This window comes from Grus americana, chromosome 1 (genome assembly GCF_028858705.1).
Source record: "Grus americana isolate bGruAme1 chromosome 1, bGruAme1.mat, whole genome shotgun sequence".
In the NCBI taxonomy this organism is placed as follows: Eukaryota; Metazoa; Chordata; class Aves; order Gruiformes; family Gruidae; genus Grus; species Grus americana.
Genome location: NC_072852.1, coordinates 44526389 through 44547206, shown reverse-complemented (window position 1 = coordinate 44547206; position 20818 = coordinate 44526389). Strand labels below are relative to the sequence as shown.

The following is a 20818-nucleotide window of genomic DNA, read 5'->3' as shown; positions in this document are numbered from 1 at the left end:
ATCTTTAGCCTACAAGAGGCTTGATTTTATGGCCAGCTTAGAAGTAGCTCTTGAATGTAGCTTAAAATATACCATCTCTCTCCAAATGAAAACTTCAACCACGGCTCTAACAGAGCTGGCTTAAGGAGTACTGATGGTAGGTAACTACTTGAAGTTTTTGTCGTGGAATAGAAACTAGTCCGTGTTTTGATAGAGAATGATGGTTTTGGAGGTAAATTATCAGGCTCCTTGGGAAAACAGGGTAATAGTTCTTCATCTGCAATAGAGGTAGAGAATTCATCTACTGGAGCCGTGCTGGCTGTGACCATCTTACAGTGGACCACACCGATGAAAGCAGCTTTTCACAGCCCCGCAAAAAGTGCCGTGCTATTGTACTTGCAATACTTCAAAGTTTATGATTGTGCTAAAGTCCTAGAGTGAAATGTCTTTTCAAAACTTTAGATTAAAAGAGAAACACTAGAACATCAACAGGAAATAAAACATTTTTATTGAATATCTGTGTAATATGTATGTTATTTTAACGACAATTGGAAAACTCTACTGTGGGAAGTCACTACACAAAGTGAAACAAAATATAAACCACCTCATCAAAAATGAAGGTAAAATACGGCTAAAGTTGTCAGCTCGCGGGCCACGAGCGATATGGCAGGATAAAACACCCCAAACATTTCTACAAGATACAGAGAAAACCCACACAGAGAAACACTCAAGCAGGCAGTAAATATACACAAAGGCAACTAGGATCTTTCTACAGCATCAGATTCTAATACTTCACACAGCTTTGTCAGAAAGGTACATGTGGCTTCTTTGAGGATGAAAATGTCATCTTCGTCACATGGCAGGTTCGGTCTCTGAGAATCATCGTACCTTACAAACCAGTTCTACGGTGACGTTCAGTCTGGCAGTGTAGGAAGAGAAAACATTAAGAATACCTTAACACAATGAGTCAGTCCTGGCAGTTTGAACCTGCAGCTATCCTGAATGAACAACTGAAAGTTGGAGACCATGAAGCTCTTATGCTGGAAAGCTGACTGTCTACTTCTTCTCTTTGGTGGGGTTTGGTCCTTAAGGTTAAGATTTTAAAGTATTCCAGCTTGATGCTTTGCATGTATGCGCGCCTGTTTCTATCAGAAAATGTCTCACTTGTGTTTTTCCCGTGTTTCATGTAAAAAAGAAAGAAAATGGGTCTTGCTATTCTCACTTTTGGAGGTGGGGAGAGATCCAGGCTTTTATTCTCCTCCCACTGCTTTGCTACTTCTTTTACCCCGCAGTGTACTGAAAACGGTGCTCGGCCACTGCTGCACTGACCTCTCAGACTGTCACGCCTCTCCCAGAAGCAGAACCTCGAGGGAGGCTGTGGAATTTAGTTTTCAGTACACAGTTCTCTGATTACATTCATCTCTGTTCTTTGTTTTCCATAATTTCTTTTAGATACGATTGATAAGAACATTAATGGTTAACTTCTCATGCCACCCTCCAAAAGGTGTAGCGTTTCCACATTTCTGGGGTAGTTTGCATGGCTGAAAATGATGAACTCTTCAAAGCATTATAAATATATTCACAGCTTGGAAAGATAAGCAAGGGGCCTCAAAGGACGGTACATGAGATAGAAGTGATGCCCTAAATGACTTGATGAGATGGTACAAGCTGAGATGACATGCTGGCTAGCCATCAGATGACTATCTACAGTAAAGCGGCGGAGGGTGAGGGAGAGGGAGGTTGGAAATGTAGAGTATTGCACAGGGCTTGACAAAATGCTGTGTGGTCAACCCATTCAATATAGCATCCTTGTCCCCTGCATAGCCCTCCAGTTCTAAATTGGTCCGTCATAACTAGAACTGCTTGTGCTATGCATTCCTTCGGCAGTGCAGTAGAAGGGAATGGCAGTATTATTACAATATCACTACGGAATAAATTGATTGCTATCCACTGAGAAAACTACGTTTCTAAGCACACACGGCAGTCACAGTGATACACAGAGCAGTCTTTCAAGACTCTTATGGAATGACTAATAGCTTCATAATAGTGCCATTTACTACATAGTAACATTGAAAACATTTAAAAACTCCTCCTGAAACGAGCATCTAGTATACAGAAGAGGTTGCTTCAGTTTTCTAGAACTTGTTCTTTGTTTTCACTTTTTTTTTAAAGGACAAATTAAAACTTAAGTATAAATAGTATATAAAAGGTCACTAGCTGTTCTCTTTTGGCTTACTTTGAAGTGCATTTAGAACTATGGCTAAATTTTGTCATCTTCTGATGGGATTACAATACTGTCTGTTTACCATGAAACTATTTTGTATAATAAACTCACACGGCTGTGTCTAAAAAATATTCTGCATTCCTTCTAATCTGAGTTAGTATAATAAAATATTTTGTTACAAAGTCTAATGTGCAAACTCATTATAATGTGAAATCGTGGATGGAATTCACAGTATGCAAATTTTGTATAAAGGTGATAACGGAGAGCTACTCTTGTTTTCACGGCAGTATTTCGCTACTGCTGCGTCTCCCCCCTCCCTTCCCCCCCTCCCTGCACAACCTCTGCAGTGGTCTTACTTTTTGCATTAGATGAAACCGTTGCCTCCTATGGAACTGCTTCCTCAACTTTCAATCTAAAGCCATTCCAGTCTGTTATGTGTTTGCTTTGGAATATATACAAAAAAGTTATATCCTGGCTTCTGGCTACGTCTCCTTGAGGTCAGCCATGGAGCTGCTCAGATCATGCTAAGTTGCCTGTGAAAGAAGTCTACCCAATCGGATTTGCCCCTTCAAGATTCACTGTGGACGCGTAGCGTGTTATTAGGATGGTCCAGTTGAAAGCTCAGATTTAAGTTGTCCTTTAAGATGTCAGTGTAACACTACTAGTGCCTTACAAGTTGGAATTTTTTTTCTGGAATGCAGACGATACAATAGTTACCCTATAATATATTATCAGCTCTCCTATATCTCAGTCAATTTACATAATTTAAAATAGAACATCTTATTAAAAACATCTAGATATACACAGATTAGGAAACACTTACAACATACAAATACACAAACTAGAAATAAATTCTCAGCATACTGGTGTATATATACAACTGTGTGATACAATAAATAATTTCTGTCATGCTCTATCTACACATCATATTGCTTAAAAGAAGAGTAGATCTGGGGGGGCAGTGGTGAAATGAAGCGCCTTTAGAGGGCTCTCTACATTTAAATTTGTGCAAATTAAAATGGGAATTTAAAAGTACAACTGATCTCTGTCAGGAACACATGGCTGGAAATGAAAGGACCCATATTACTGAGGTATTTACAGATACTGGCTAAAGAGCACTATGTGGGCAAATGCAGAAAGGCTTCTTCTTCTTCTTCTTTTTCTTCTTCACAATTTAATTTAATTTAATTTAATTTACTTCTTGACGGCCAGCATGGCATCTACCTCCTCCTCGGGCTGTAAGGTGTGCCACTGTGCAATGGGCCGCCGGGGGTTGGCCAACATGTCTGACCAATGCCGCAGCTCTGCTCCGGTGCTGTTGTAGCCCACAAAGACTTTCCCGATGGCATCGTTCTTGCCAATCTTGTCATAGTCCAAAACAGTCACAACAATTTGCACTTTCTACAACGAGATAGAGAGAGACCAGTGAGCATGATAGCAGGGGGGAAGGTGGGCAGGGATAAATCTCGGGACAGTCAATGACGATGGAGACTCCATGTACATGAAGGGGGTGTGTGAGAGCCAGAGCAGGTTCCCCCAGCCAGAACCAAATTCAAACTTTTGTCTTTGCTTCTTGTGAGCCTTCCAAATAAAATTAAGTTCACAACCTCCCTGCTAACTTGAAATTTGCCCCTTTTCATCAAAGAGCTTCATATGGGAATCGAAGTTGATTTTTTTTTTTCCTTTAACAGATTAATAACCTATGGATTTTTTTTTGTTGTTGTTCTTACTAAAGAATCAGACTGCTAGAAGTTTGTAGGGATAAAAGTGAGATCTTAAGGTAAGCTAAGTCAAAAGTAGTGCAATTTAGCGCATCATTATTCTTTAAGTAAATTAGTAAAAATTAGGTAAAATTCAGAAACAGCTCTACCGCAAGTTAAGGTTTGCAATGTCATACTCTATTCTGTTAACTGCTTTTGTGCTTCTAAACAACTCTCATCCATCCATCCAGCATGCTAATCAGTTATTTTCAGATAAATTCTGAACATAGCCCTTACAGTCGCTATATACATATATGCATGTGGACTCATCTCTGTGTGCATACGTGTGTGCACTCAAGTATGTATATACTGTGTGTATTATATAAATTTATATAGGAGTCAAGAAAAGCAGCTGCATGCTCAGGGGAGCTGGAAAGAAGTATAAACCCCATTGGCTCGGGACTATGACACACCGGTGCTGCCTGCGACCGAGCGGGTGTTGGAGTGTCACTTCTGCTGTAGGAACAGTGACCTCTGGCAAACGGGGTTAAACTATTCCCACAAAATCTGCACAAGCTCACCTGTCACAGCTCATAGACAATTTTCCACTCATTTAGACTGGGGCACACTGGGAGGTGATGTTCAAGCCAGGCATTTGCGTATGCATTTGCGTGCACATGCCCGCATTCCTCTCCATCAGGTCATTAATATTCGTCAAAAGAGCACAAACAGCTATTCCTTCAGTGGCGTGGTGTTCCTCCCCAACAGCACCTAAGGCATTAACAGCCTTGGGCTGGTTTTACTAAACTGTAAACGCTTCTCCTTAGGGAGCTTTATTTTTAAAGATGAACATACAGTTCTTTTCCTGATTCCTTTCTATCCCATGGTAAATACACACAGCCCCTTATTCCAGTGCGAGTTTCCTGAACTGGAGGAAGAAATGCCCTGAAACATATTTCTTCCAGAAAAATCTTTTATTCTCAAGCATCAGGTTTTTAAATTTAAAATTTTGGATATATGTACAATCTGGATTTCTTACTAGAATGATTAATTTCAGTACTTGTAATAGGATTATCTTTTAAAAGTAACTGATGCTTTTAAGCATATCTGCAAGACCAGACTCATGAGGTCTATTTTATAGAGTCCATTCCCTTACAAGATTGTACAATTCACTGAGCCAGAGAAAGAGATGATTCCAACAGGCACTAACGCATTTATATAGCTGCTGATGACAAAAGTGTACATCAAACTCAAGACTCTCTCTCCCCAGAGCACTCACAATAAAAGGCAATATCCCAAAGCAAGTATTTCTAGATACCAAAATGATGTTTCAGTGCTGCTGTTTGCAATATACTCACTTTTAATGTTGATGGTACCTCCGCAAATGAACATTTGTGTTTTAGATGCATGGTACGATCACAGAGATAAAAAGTAAGCATGAGGCTATTATTTTACGGTACAAAAAAAAGTTGCGTGCTGTACCTAGAAGCTTGGGGGCTAGTTACTATTGGATTTTTTTTTGGTGTTAATCATAAGACAACAATGACCACTGTAAACAAAAGGCCCTTTTCCTTGCTCTATAAAGATGTAAGAACAGCTAGCTCAGATGATTAACTCTGAGATGATTTTCACCTCATGGTCTCTGACTTAACCCTACAGAGAAATGTGAGCATCTCTTTGCCTTTGTACTATACATTAAAGGAAGAGCTGCACTGCAAAACCCAACAGGTGCTAGTAGAAAGCACCACCTCTGCTAAAAACACTTGGATTAGCAGTTTCCTCATTGTGATTAGGCACTCTTGGGACTGAAAGGGCCTAGAGACATTGCTACCTACAGAGGCAATCTGTCTTGAAAACAGCAGAACACATGCTTGATCTGCCTGTAGCAACAGGATTTGACTTCCTAGTGGTGTTCTCCCATTACCTTTCAAGACATCACTTTCTTTCCCTTAGGAGCTAGAATCCATATTCACTGTTAAATTGTTGAAAATGTTAATGTTTGGCCCATTTTAAATTACATGGGTATGCTGCTATTGAGCTGCTTACCCTCCCTTGTCTTCACTCTCTAACCATTGTGAAACTTGTATAACCATTATTTTTTTTTTATTTGACTGTGAAAGTTTGCTTAATGACTTTTACATGAATTACCCCAAAGTCACAGTGATTCTTACCATATTAAGTCTAAATAACATTTAAAGTGTTTCGCTAATGATGAAATTGCTTCAGTAACCATAATGAAATCACCTCTAAATATAGTCTTTTATAACTAACTCCAAAATACATTGGAGTATGACCAAAGTCCATAATTACAGAATTTAAATTGAGGCTATATACTGAAGTAAATAGCTATAAACTCACTCTAATAAAATTATCAAAAAAAAGTGCAAAATATTAAACTGCTAAACTGCAATACTTTTTAAAGGGCCTATATCCCCTTTACAAAACTGACTTAGGATTAGAAGGCAAAACGGCCAAGTACCTACAGAACGCACCTAACCATGCCAAAGCTCGGACCTGATAACTTGGAGGTGCCCACTCCAGCTCCCCAGTCCTGTCCCTATTTGAAAATCAAGACATTCGTTGCCTAAATAGCCAGAGAGGCCAGAGAGGCTCGATTTGATTGATCTTTTTTTTTTTTTTTTTTTGCCTTTGGGTCTTTGATGCTTGTTATGAGATTTTTTTCACAAGCACACAGACCGGCTTTCATTAAAATCAATGGGAATTAGGCCTCACTGGATTTCCCCCTTTTTGATTCCTGGAGTCCACAGACACCTGTATATGCTGTGGGGCATGAAGAAACTCCTGAATGGGCTACTCGTGCATCCAAGTCACTATTCCTAGTGCCTCACCTTGTCTAGTTTTATTATCCTTGTTGGTACCAAGTCAATAAAAACCAAGCACACAGCTTTAGTTGAAATGTTAGGCCTTGGCTCCTGGGCTTCTCTCCAGTACAGTTGCTATCAAAAATCCAAGACACAGAGCCTCAAACCCCGTACCACGCTCTCATCTAATCAAGAGGTGTCTGCATGTCCCTATTGCCTGGGAGTTTTGTTTACAAGCCACAAAATGATGTATTCCCAGACTGTTTTAATTGTGGTCATTCAAACGGGGAGGCCTCTGAAAGTACACTTCCCACACTTGGCTCCACCCAGAAAACCAACAGTCTTGCTTAAAATCTCCAGAGTCACAGAGCTCCCCAGGGTGGGTGGGAAGCCAACATGCAGTTCTTTTATGAGGATATTTAAACCAGTACATCTTCCCCTGCCAATGAATGCTCTAACAAGTCAGCAAAAGAACATAATGGTTTAACACTAATGGTAAAGGCTTAACAGAAATGGAGGAGGCCTGCGCCAACTGATCTTTTTGTGGTTTACATTACCTAGATTAGACCAGAGACCAAAGACTCTCTCTTTCCAAGCAAACCACCCAACTAACAGGTGATCTGATGCTCTGTGGCCAATCATATACTTATTATATATGCAGAAATGATGTTGCACTCCCAAAACAAGCCATAGGCACAGGCAACAAGAGTATTGCTTAAGATATTGACAATAGAGGTTAAAATTGACTTAGGGAGGGGAGCAAATTGGATGTGGGTTTCCCACATGCCTCCTGAGATGGTTAAGATGACCTTTTCTCTTGTGAGAAAAGGTTAGTTAACATCAGAACATGATAAATCTCACTCTTATGAGTGAGAGACGATTTGCCTCCCAGTAGCCCAGAGGTAGGTAACTGAGTCCCTGAAAAAAAATGACATGATGTCTTGTCCTGGTATTTTCTACTGCTAATGCAGGTGACTTCCAGCTCACTGTGCTGACTTTTGAGGCCCCTAATTTTAGGTGCTGGACTCTCCAGGAGTAGCACCCGGACAACTTCTGGAGCTCCCAAGGTGCCAAGAAAATAGGCAATGCAGTACTGACTCCTGAGATTCTCAAATGTCTTTTTCCAAGGAGCACAGGAATCGCCAAAAAGTTTTCACGTTGTAATGAGTAACTGAAAAAAAACCTGAATTATGTGTTTTACTTAAGAGGGATGCTGTAGTACTTTCAACAAACAGGACCAATAAATGGACAGGGAACACAAATGTGTTCAAATCATTTGGGGAAAATTGCTATATATGCCTTTTCTTTTATCCCTATACTTTTTTGCTGGCACATTCCTTCGCTATCTCCCTGTGGATTTTTTTTTTTTTTTTAGAATCCATTTCTGTTAACAGAAAATGTCAGTTATCCATTTCTCACTGATGAATCAAAGCTTCATAAGTACTGTGCATTTTATCATTTCCCTCTTGAAGCAGTCACACTCATCTAATGTAGCACAGGGCTGGCACCTAGGTGCTAATGAAGGCATGCACACGTGATAATTAACAAGATTCCTGTTAAATATTTATAAGATCTGAGAAATGGAATGCAGAGGGAAGACAAAACACTGTTTGACATTACCTGAATTTGCTCGAATGGTACTTCAAAGCTGAAAGACTCGTTGTAGTAGGGATTCAGAGTGTTCTTTTTAATTGTAGTCTTTTTCTTCTTCAGCCTCTTACCATTCTGCATCAGATGGATCTTCACATAGGGATCTAAGTAATCAAGAGAAAAAGTAGACCTGAGAAGGGTAGTTCAGTGTGTTATCTGCAGATTTTAATCCTGCAAATTTAAGACTTAATGAAAAAAAAGAAAAACCTCTAGCAACAAACAGCTTGTATTTAAACAAAATCCTGATTTCCACTATAGAAAACCTCCTGTATGACTGCAAAGTGTTCCTGATGGACAAAGTTACAAATCATTTATTGCATTATCTCCTTAACACTGCCAGGGAGGGGTAAATTCCCACCTAACTTTGTTCTGTAGCTCATTAACCATCCCGGAAACGTTTTTACTTTAATATTATTTATTTACTGCCAACATTTGCTGGCAACGAGGCTGCAGGGTGGTTTTCCCAAGACCCATGAGCACTGCCGAATTCATGCATGGCGTGCACAGGGTTAGGGCAGCTGGCTGCTCTGCGACTGCCTGGCAGCTCTTCCCATCGCTCCTTGGGTGGGAGCTACGCCACGGTTTTCCCGTCCTCTGACATCCCCGGTGGGCTGTGACTGACACAGCACAGTGTGCGTGGGTCTGCCGCACGGACTGATTGCAGGGCAGGAAGGGACTTTGCCCTTTAAATCCCAGTCCTCTACCTTAGTGCTACATGCACCTACAGTATGGTGCAGGCCATGGTACTGGTATAGATTCTGAACTGGGTTTGCTACTCTCTATTGAATTCCCATTGTTATTTTGTATGCTTTCTGGTAGCTAAGGAACAGAACTGATTTGGCACCTAATCAGGCATTCCTCGCACAAGCAAAACTCTCATGGATGCTACCGCCGTGAAGTGGCATCTCAGTGGTTATACTTAGAATGGATATTTTGCCTGTGTAAAAGAATAGCACTATCAGTCTCTAATCTGTTACAAGAGCCATGTTCCCGTTTACAGAATAAACTAGCAGTTCTTGCATGGTGGTGTTAATTAGCAGTACCTTCACTGAGCTCAGTTATTTTTCTGTTTAGGCCTAACATGAAGCACCATTTGAAGCATCTCATCCTTTTCAGCAACCTGCATAGTACTGTCACCAAAATTTGGGTAGGAGCCTCCTTTGGCTTTAGGCAGCTGAACTGTGCTGTATGTTGAGGCAAGCCTTCCCTCTAGCGAGCTCACAGGAGCTATACAAAGCACCTGCCAGCCACAAGTCTTCTGTGGCATAAATTGAGAGAACCTGAATGCAAACTATTGAAGGAAAGGGCTTCTCCCTTCCTTCCTGAGAAAAGGATGGGGCTACAGAAGAGGAATGATTAATTAATACTGAAATTAAATATTGTCACTATGAGCAAACCATGCTTTATGACTCTGCAATGAAATTCATGCTTGGAGTGTCTGAGAAGAGTAATTGCATTCTGCTGCAGTCAAAATATGCTTTACTGTGGAAGACCTAGGAGTTCAGGACAGGTAAATTACTGGAGTGATTTGATCATGGTCTACAGTACCTCTGAAGGGAGTATAGTTTTAGCAGTGGACTCTTCAGGCCAGCAGACAAGGATATAATCAGATCCAATGGCTGCGAGAAGGAACTAGACAAATTCTAATCTACAAATAGGCACGTACTTTAGTAGTAAGGCTACTGAAACAGCCGGAGTAGCTCCTCGGTGTTTGTGGTGAACTCTCTGTCACAGAGGGTTAAGAGTCCTTTTCCCTCAAAGACTCAAGTTCAAGTAGAAATTAAATCTGGGTAGGTTTACGCTCGAGGCTAGACAAGGGATTGCAAGGTTTCCTTTTTGCTGCACAATGTATGAATTAAGGAGTATCACGCGAAGAGCAGAAATGCTAGAAAAGAGCCAACAAAGTTCTATTTCTTTCTGAATACTGAGTTCAACATGGCTGCATACAGGGGTTTGAAGGTGTAAAACACGTAAATCTGGACTCCTTCAACACTAGGTGAACTTGAGAAAAGCTCATCTACCTTATTGCTTTTGCTGAGACTCCACGCAGCATGCACAATTGTTTTGACATGCAAAATGATGTTTTAGCTATAGCTAATATATAGTAAGGAAGTTCAGTAGTCAAGGAGCCAGTGGAATACTGTTAAGAAATGAGATAAGATGCTGTTAAAATATAATCTGAGTAACCAGAGTGAGCTGGGAGGCTAAACAGTGCAGTAATACGTTATTATTAAGGGGATTAGAATTGAAGAATTCTATTCTATTAAAATAAATGCAGTCGATATAAGTCAATCCTTTACTGACCTGTGCTTGCACACAGACAATATATACAGATCTGATGATTATTCATATGCTCATAAGGAACTGTACACTAATGATTTATATAGCGATGCAGATATATTCCTATCTTAATAAACATTCCATATTTTGGAGAAAAATATTCTTAACCTAGAATTCAAGTGGATGTGAATGCTTGGGGTCTACGTGTACATTCACTTTAAGTGATTTGTCTCTATTGACTTTAGATTTTGTACCTTCATGCTGGTATTAGAGCAAAATCTGACCCCGGATAACTCACGGCCATGGGACAAGGCCCAGAAGCTGGGTTTCTGTGGGTTCTTTTTCATGTCCTGATCACCTTCTTATGGTTGTCTGGCTGGGGATTTGAGTTAGGCTCAGCTAAAAGCCAGGTTTTTATTAGGGAAGATCCCAGTGGTACCAGATTGCCATGGTAGTGCAGAACTGTCAGTGGCAGAGGTCCCAAATGGAGCACAGAAGAGGAGATATCGTATGATAGAAGATCCTAATTTTTTTTCATCCAAGAGTAAAATTGTCATGCCAAACCAAATACAAACTGAATATCATCTAACTGAAATCATGTTCCTTCTTTTCTAGTTTCAGAGGAAAGTATTAAATAAGTTTACTCATCACAAACCCTCTGCAAATCAGAATGAGGTGTCCAGCTCAAGTGAGTGGATGGGCCATTAGAGATTTTAGCTGAGTTTCTCCTCATTAGATTATATATCCACTTTCTATTTCTTGAAGTATCCCAGTCTTACCTAGTTCTCCCCTCTCTTCGTTCTTCTGGGTCTCATCTAGGGCCCCATCCACCACTGCATTACCTTCAGCTACACTCTTCCATGTCCCATGACATTATCCCTAATTCCCTCAACTCTCCAATAATCTACTTGCTTGCAATCTACACAGACAATCTGATACCCAAGCACAGACTTTCTAGTAACTTACTTCATGAATAAATCTCTGAAAAAGACAGATTCTGTTCCACCAAATAACAGAAGCTGAACTGCTTGGAGTCAATTATTAGAAGAAAGGAGGATAATCAAAAGAAAGCAGAACCTCTGGGAAGTGCCAGTCTCCAGTGATTTTTCCGAGATAAGGTTTAGTGCTAATGGAAACTTCTCTGTACTTGCAGTGCTGGCACCATTACTCATGCTGAGTAATACTTTAATATGTAAATAGTCTCACTGAATAAGTGAGACTAGTAAGGATGACAGAACTGATATTACAGCCCAGCGATGATAAATTGTCTGTTAAGTGCATAGCCTGGGCATAAAGGGCAGAATTTTTTTGACCAAGTAGACATGTCTACATCTGACGCCAGTGAAAATAAATAAGCATTTCTCTTGATGTACTCTGGATCGTTATCTCATTCCACAGTAAGTATCTGTCTTCGGTCAAATAAATTGCGCCCCAAAATATTTATTTCTCTCCAACGATACAAGACAGCCTACTCGCTTTCACGTAAACAGTTACACTGAAGAAATTTCAAGTTAGAAGAGGTGCACATCACTCTGTTTTTTCCTCCAGTTTTATTTCTTGCAGGTAAACGGCGATTTAGATCCACAATACCTCCACATTTATCTGAGGATGGACATTGCGCATCTATCTGGAAGAAAGGATGTTGCATCCAGAGCACTACAGGGTACAGCACTACTCCCCTGCCAAAGGGGACAGAAAGGCTGTGTGTCCCTTGCTTAATAATTCATGTTAAGCAATGTGTGGGATTAAATAAAATTCTGCTATTTATTCCCTCATTAACGGTCTAGCCATGAATGCTAAAAAGATGTAAAATTCATAACTGTGCATTGTAGATTTTACAACAACATCTCAAGGGAGTCTAGCTGAACAGCTTTAAAAGCACTGGGGGACCAACTGACACATTTTGTTTTCCTGAAGTTTGCAGTAAGATGCCAATACATTATTTAAAAGGTAATTGAAATGGTATGTAATAGCAGGTAAAGACTTCTGGAGTCATTTGGACTGTGAGGCATCTATATACAATTAAAACCCTCTTAAAATAATGACTAGTTCATCATCATCATGTTGTAGACAAGATGTACTTCATTATTAGAGGTTTTAAAAAAGCAAATGTTCCAGCTGAAAAAAAAATAGTACAACTCAAGAAAATCGTGGCTGATGACAACATCTGAGGAAAAAGTGGAACTTGAGAATAACTGCTTGTCAGTGGATTTTAAGATGAAAAATTTGTTACAGGGATCAGTAGTTAATGAAAAATCATTTTCCACCTAGGTAGGAGAGAATTCAGCACACAAATTTTCAAGTGTATGGATCTTCAGTGGAAAAGTGTCAACACAGTACTCAGCTTGGAATGGTTTTACTACAGTGGTTTATTCTGAACGCAAACATGAGGATGGTGCCATTCTTTGATAAATATTTGTAAGGTTTCTGTAATCTAATCAACATATGAAAAGCAAGTGCCTACAAAGTTGACAAATTTGAAAAATGACACAGGGATAACACTGGACTTGATTGGGTGTGCAATTACAGTCCTGAGCTGCGTGCAGGGGGAGCCTAACTGTTTAAAGAAAAAAAATCCCACACACCTCTGTGCGGTGCCATCAGAGAAAACCCTCTACAAGCCTCGAGTAAGCCTAACATGATTAATAGGAAAAAAATTGAGCCAGAACAAACTAGTCATAGATACAGCTGAATAAAGTTTCGTATGACAAAACACTGTAATAAGAAGGTGCTCTCAACTGAAATGTAGAAACCGAGAAGAAATATGGTGCCAGAATTGCCTCCAGCTGTATTTTTGTCTTCAAAATGTTCGGGATAACTGGGTGCTAATTAGCACGTTTTTTTCCCCCATCAGAAGAAAATTTATGCCAAACCGGTGCCAAAGCACACATCGCTGACATTCAGAGGAAAGGTGTCGGCAGACAGTAGAGTTTCCGTTGCAGGAAGCAGAACAAATTCCTGAAAGGCTCGGCAATTGATCCAACAACTGAAGAAAATCAGATTTGGAAATGCAGCCTTATAAATGGCTCTGAAAACACGGTTAGGACAGAGGTGACTTGCAGGGTGGATCGTTAGTTCCATGCTAAGGAGCCATAATTGCTCTCATCCTGGAACAGCGCAGCGGGGTGGAAAGCCGAGGAAGGGCCAAGCCAGAGCAGCAGAAGTGCTAGATTCAATACTTGCACCCTTAATCTGTTCCTAGTCCGTGCAAACACCCTTCAAAGCTTTTTTGGCTTTCAGGAGCAGGCAGTGGGGAGAACAGCAATTTTATAGAGCAAACAGGTTTATTTTATTTATGTTCTACAGAGACTGTGCCAGGGATGAAGGCTGACAGCATCAGCAATAGCTGCGTGCTTTCTTCTGCCTTTGGAGAGCGACAGCAGCGGTTGCTGCAGCTGTGCTATGGAAAGCAGCAGGGCTCTGAGAGCAGAGCAAAACAGGACAAACTTTCTGAGAGTTCCCACAGATTTGCTGATTTTTCCCAAGGATCATGGGACATGATCCCTCTGTGGGCATATAAACGCTTCTCTCCTGAGACAGGGATGATTCACATGATGCCTGTGGTGTCCAGCCCATGGATAATTTGCCCTGATTTCCCCCCCCGCTTCTGTTTATTCATATATGCATGACAGGGGATAATTAAGGTCTCTGAAATAATGAGTTTAGAGTGATATTGTGCCTGGATTGTCTAAACTAGTATTTTTCAGATGAATGGAAAGCTTCGAAAAGGAAGAAAAGCCGGAGGGGGGAAAACATGTTATCAGGGGAAGAAACAATATAAGGTACAATTCCTAAGAAGGAATACAAGTGCTATGGTACATTCTAGATTGCATAAAAGTTACAGTTTATATTCATTGATGCAAGCTGTTGGGCTTTCTACCTTCCTCCACAAATGAGCAAATTAAAGTTGGAACATTATTTTTAAGGAACAGCTGATGTCTCAAGGGAAATATTGGAAAACATTCTCATTAGAAGCAATTCTCTTGGCAGAAAATAGAGGGTTTGTGGGTTTTTTTGTTATCACATTTCCTTGAGAACAGGATTACTGATTTTTTTAAAAAAGTTTATTTGCTACATAATGTCCAGTCCCCAGCTAATGTTCATATTTAACTACTTGGGATCTCATCATAGTTTCCACAACCCCATTGGGCTGTAGATTACTTGATGTGATGGGCCAAGTCTTTAGCTGTAGCCTGTACTTGATCAATACACAAGGGAAAGGTGGCTAGCAAAAGTATTTGCTGTAGATTCCTGTGTAGCGTCTAGGCCAGCCCTGACCCCAGCAAAATGCTTTCTAAAATCACTTTAATAAGCGGGCTGAGGGTTGAGCGGTGTGCCTGCGAGATTCTCCCAACACCACCCAGTAGTGTACTGGCCACGAATGGAGTTGAGAAATTGGAAGCAGCGCAAACAGGCTGCCAGAGTGGCCCTGATAGCGGCAAGCAGTTTAGTCAAAAAGACTCTTATTACACTTGCTAACGTCTATCTATGCCCCGCGGGTGGACAGATGCAGCGCTCGCACACACACACAGAGTACACTGCCCATCAGGCCCTTTCTTGCTCATATTATATGTCATAGTGTAACAAGTTAGATGACTTTGGATTACATATTCCCATCAGCATTTTTAAAAGAAGGTGCTGTGAGATTGGATAATTTATAAATGAAAACATTTGTAACTTCACGTTCAGTAACATTAGACAGAGTCCCGTAGGGATAATGGAGTCTAACAGTCCCTTTATAGTGGGGAAGGAGGAGTTGGTATTTATAAGAACTAATGATAGCCTGCCTATAACAAAAAAAGTTAAACGGAGAGTGTAGCAAAGCAGTCTCAGAATAACAGCTCTTCACTGTTGTGCAGTTAGATGCACATCAAGCTGCTACTGAAATGCTGAATTCAGAGAACCAGGGAGCTTTGGGAAGAAGGAGGTGCTGTAAAACCGACAGCGAGCCAACGATCCCCTCGCCCGAGAATCCCGAACTGAGGTTGCTGAACACGTCGAGCTGACAGTGGAAACAGAAGTGTTCACAGTGGCCTAAAGGCTATTCAGCCAGCACTCGAGTCTGCAATTCCACCCACAGCGCTTTCAAATGGAACATAACAATGAATGTTACAGCGCCAGATGGGGAAAGTAGCAGAAAACTGGAAAAAAAAAAAAGCCACCGCCAAAACTCTTATTTAAAAACAGCACAAATTAATGCTTATGAGCTTATGATTAAGTTTACTGCTAGAGCAAGGGCAGCTGATCTCTCTTGCATTCAAGCAGTTCATTTCAGCATAGTTACTCACAGGCAAAACAAATAGTTCTATAAAGCGCAGCAAATGTGGGTTGAACCAACAGGAAAATGCACCTTGAGTTTTGGCTGTGGGTAAACACAGAATAATCTTGTGGAAAAGCAAAGCAACTCAACCAAACACTTCATAAATGTGATTAAATGGAAACTACGAGCATCAAAGCAGTAAACCTTGCTCCCCTGCATTTGCACCAAAAGGGGAGGAACTGACTGCTCGTGAAGTTTGAATGTAGTTAGGTTGGGGAAAGACAGCATGGAATTTAAAAACTTTGACATACTGGAGAAGGGCACCTGCAATATTACATAACAAATAAAGAAATTAAAAAAGCATATTGTAATATGTCATGTTTCTATACAAACAGAAAGAACACAATAGCAACTAAGATGAGGGAGGCATTAACATCAAATGGTGGAAAGGTGTTAATTAGGGCTGCTGATACAGGTAGACTCTCCAGTACAGGAATTCAGACAGAAACCAATGTAAACTGGCAATACTTCAGGCAGCAAATTCCGGCAGACTGCTGAGTTTGAATCTATGTGATGCCTTGTGATGATATAAAGAAAAAAAAAATTAAATTTATATTTATCAAATTGGTGGTATTGAAAATACCAGAAAATAATACACAGAGGCTTAGAGAGATTCAAAATACTGCCCTCAAGTGAACTGGGGAGGAGGTGGGGGGGGGAACACATGTTGACTGAGGAATAATGACAGGCAGAAGAGTGGAGAGAGAAGCAGAAGCACATAATAAAGAAAAACCCAAACAACCCAAGGTTAAAGAGCAGACCATGTGGATGTTTTAGCAGAAAACAACAGGAGCTGGGTACATCATGATGCATCACACTGAACTGTTAGCGAGTACCTTGAAGTCCTCCAGATCTGAGCTGGCTATCTAAGAAGGCCATGCAGAGAGGGGTATGAATATTTGGGGAGCGGGGCAGAACTGCCCTACCTCACTCTGAGGCACATGCTGCTGAGAGGAGGCTACAATTCAAAAATCAGGCTGAAAAAGCGAGCACATGGGGACCATCAGGTGGCAAAGGCTGAGGTTTGGAAGGGCCAGACACCTGCGTGCAGAGATGCCCCAACACACCTGGAAAAAGGGTGAGGGAGAGGGATTACACTTCACCTTTTCAAGTCTCCACTGTTTTCCTACAGCTGTGCCCTCTTAGGTTTTTTTGGGGTTATCTATTTTTTTTTAACAAAATAAAGCAATTAAACGCTGACTTTTTTCCACCCCTCTTTTGCTGGTAGCCAAGAGGCTAATTGCTAATTGCTGATTTAGAAAACGTTCTTCAGAATTCTCTGTTGGCTGAAGGGATCTGAACCTACATTTCCCAGCTCTCGAGAGAGTGAGACGAGGTTATAAGATATGAGAAACAGGTTCTCGGTCTGCTCTGCTGAGAACATTGTATTGTTTGTGCTCCTTTCAATTACTCAGCGGAGCGAAGGCTGGTGCCAGGTCTCCTTTCTTTGAGTGCCCTCGCCCACCTTGCCTGTGTGATCAGCATCTTTGGACCTCTGCTCCTCTGGATGTTTACTGCATATAGCTACTTGCCCGTGTCCTGGATAACGGTGGAAAGGCACCTAATTTAGGAATCTCAGTCAGCGATGCTAGTGGGTGGTGGTATAACTATCAAGATTTTAGGGGACTTGCCTGAAAGAAACCCAGGGCGATTTACAAATTTTGGTTAGTCAGGAATTTCTGTTCGCATGGGGATGTTTCTCTGTGCTTCCAGGCTTAAATAGCTGGCCTGACTGTCCTGAGGAAAATTACTGTGCCACACAGAAACAAGGGCAAAGATAGACACCCAGAAATAACTGGAAGAAAGCAAAAATATGATTTCTTTCATGTAGTGAAAGGCTGTGCTCATAGAAAGGACTGACTGAAAGGAAGTAATGCCAGTCAGAAAGAAGTATAGATGACACCTATTCAAAAAGAATATTTTCCTGTGGCCAAGCACTGAGACACCTTTACTCAGGACAAACGTTATAGAGACTGAGGTGCGGTAGGCAGCAACCTTCCATGTCCATTTTCTTTCTCTGAAAACAATTGACGCTTCTTTTTTTTTTCCTTCATAAACTCCTGACTGATAACAAACATATCCCTCTTTTGGTTACTCCCCTCCCCCCCTCCTTCTCCCGCCCCCATCATAAAACCCCCCAAAACCCGAACCCTGCAGGTGTGAGGCAAAACAAGTCCTAATCTCAAACTGTTCTGAGGACGACAGATAGGAGTTCCAGTATTACTGGGTAATCAAGAAAACCGCATTGGAGTGAGTGGCAGTATTCATTTAAAGGAATTACTCAACCCTGAAACAAAGAGAAACTCTATTAAAACCAAAACCTGGTCTAACTAGTGTATTAGCAATTTACTGTAGCAAGAATATACATTTTGTGCTACAGACTCCTCATGTCAACGTTGCCACAGTAAGGTTTTATAGCTTGACTGCACATCAGCATGGTACGACTGTGTTGTGATTGTCTTTACGTGGAAAAAAGCTAATATACCCTGCTTAAGGGTAATCTGCATCCTCTCCCACAGAGGGGTAGAAGCAGCACACTCGAAAGAAGACAAAGGCAGTGATAAAGGCTGCCTCACATCAAAAACACTGAACTATCACATTGTTTACACGTGAAGGATTTTTTTTTTCAAATGCAGCAAACCCAGTTATGACCATGTATTCCATACCCTCGCGGTGCAAAACAATGTTGGGCGAGTTGGGAGGAGAAGCAGAGGACAGCAAAAATAGAAAAGGAAAGCAGCAGGATGTTTTATCTACGTATGATAGAAAGGGTAGGAAACACCCAATTACCTTAGCTCATATAAATGAGTCACCAGAAAAATGCAAACCAATATACTGCAAAATTATTTTGCTGTTTTTAAGAAAAAACTATTGCTTCTACTTCATAAACTGCTTTTCCCATTCAGGTAAGCTTTCAGTCTTAGACAAGGTGAAAAAGACACGTTTTTTGATTTGGACGATTAAACTAGAAATAGCACTGAGAGCTAATACTGCAGGAATGCTGCAGTACAGAAGGAATAAAAAAAAATCGTCTTACAACATCAGTGACTACCAGTAAAGCAGCCTGATCCGAACTCTTTGCAGCTGCGAAACCAACCCTAGTTATGCTTTATCAAGGTTGATATTTATTTTAAGAGCATATCAAGACTTTCAAACTACATTTCATTCATCAGTGGCTGTATATAAAGGGAGTCCATCAGCATCCAGTTTTCAGTCTCAGTTTGAAATAATATCCCTAATACCTTTTTCTGCCTGAGAATTTGATATTTATATAAAGATCAGTTTGCATTTTGTTTTCATTATTTTTCTGTTAAATTCAAGCTTTAAGGAAAAAAAAGGTAAATGGAAGGAAGGAGCTACATGATTGCAGTGTTGCTTTTAGCCTGCAAAACAAGCATTCAAAATTACTTGGAGAAAATACTTAACAGCTCTTTCTCTCTCTCTCTCCTGCCTCCCAACACATCCAGTGTCTGTTAAGCAGGATTTTGGAAAGTATTCTGGGCATTCATACAGGCTGTTTGTGGCACCAAATTATAGTGTGATTCAGAGGATCAAAGTCTTTACCGCCTTGACACATACACCAGCAACCCCATATATGAAACCTAAAGCAATCCATGATACAGATGTTTATTTGGGCTTGTTGAGACACCGAGGCCACATTAAATCTTTCCCTGGTCTCTGCTCGGGGCAAAGGCTGAGGACAAGCCCAGCAGATGTGCTTTCTGGTGGTGAGGAGGAGACCTCCGCAATATTGCAAGGCAAGAACTGCATCTGCTCAGGGAATGGAAGGGACCATTCTAGATGGTGTTTCCTAATGTTGTTGGGAAGATTGGCTCTGTTTTGGATTAAATTTAACCACAGCCAGGGGAAAAAATATCAAAAGCAGATTTTCTTGGGATGGGCAACATCTTCATCTCTATCTTGGCATGAGAAGTTACAACGTAGGCTAAATTTATCAGCAGTTTCAACTGAGCTCAGCTAAGTTATATCTGTTATTCAAAACTGACAGCTGAGTAAAAACCTATTTTGCAGTATGACAAAAAAAAAAAAAAAGTTTTGAAAAGCCCGAAGGTCAGATTTTAAACTCGGGTACTTGCAGAGGAAGGGCTGGGGGGCTGCATGCCTGCTCGCATTCCTGTCGATTCCACATAATGAGAAGCAGTGATCTGAAACTTAAGGCAAATTTTTACTTAGACAAGAGTAACATCTAGATTATGCCCACTGAAGAGTTATGGAAGTGCTGAGGTCTTTGGTAGAACAACCAATTTACCTTGTTTGTTTACCCCAGACAAATTACAAAAAGAACAAGACCAGGAGGTATTTAAGGGCTAACATTCAAGGTACGCTAAAGAACAAGTGTTTGAGTCCAACAGCATCTGCAGCAAGAATGCCCTGCTACCGAGAACATTAGTCCTGCTGTAAGAGGACAGACAACTTGACGAATGGAATCATTAGGTGGAAGATGGAAGTATTGCTGATAACACGACCAATAGCTCATGCCCCAATGTACCCAAAGTCTTCTTCAAATTGTCCCAGCCATTTAACGGCACAAATGGATAGTTGACTGACATGTTCACCGCTTATTGTACACCACTTCAGCTTAAAAGGCAGTCAGATGCGACACAACCTATCAGAAATCCAAAGGTATATGATAGTTTTCAGCTTGGCTACCTGCTACAAATTTATACAGCAGATATCCAATTTGGTACAAAAGTGGTGGAGCAATCTGATCTTGTGCTTCACTGACAAACCAGATTGAATCTGGGCAGCTCAGCATATTTCTGTGTGCTACTCCATTGAAACAAGATCTTGATACAGTCTAGTCAAGGGATCACGATCTGTA

General features: G+C 40.8%; 1 protein-coding gene across 6 annotated transcripts in view; it reads right to left on the bottom strand.

Moving 5' to 3' along the window:
• Positions 1-466: 466 nt before the first annotated feature.
• Positions 467-20818, bottom strand: part of SYT1 (synaptotagmin 1) — a 359821-nt gene continuing 339469 nt past the window's right edge. For all 6 annotated transcript variants that reach the window (XM_054811274.1, XM_054811286.1, XM_054811280.1 and 3 more), the window contains 2 exons: positions 8346-8479; positions 467-3604 (listed from right to left, as the gene is read on the bottom strand). In XM_054811274.1, coding sequence (XP_054667249.1) covers positions 3398-3604; positions 8346-8479 — 341 coding nt within the window. In that variant the 3' untranslated portion in view covers positions 467-3397. The remainder of the gene's footprint in view (positions 3605-8345; positions 8480-20818) is intronic.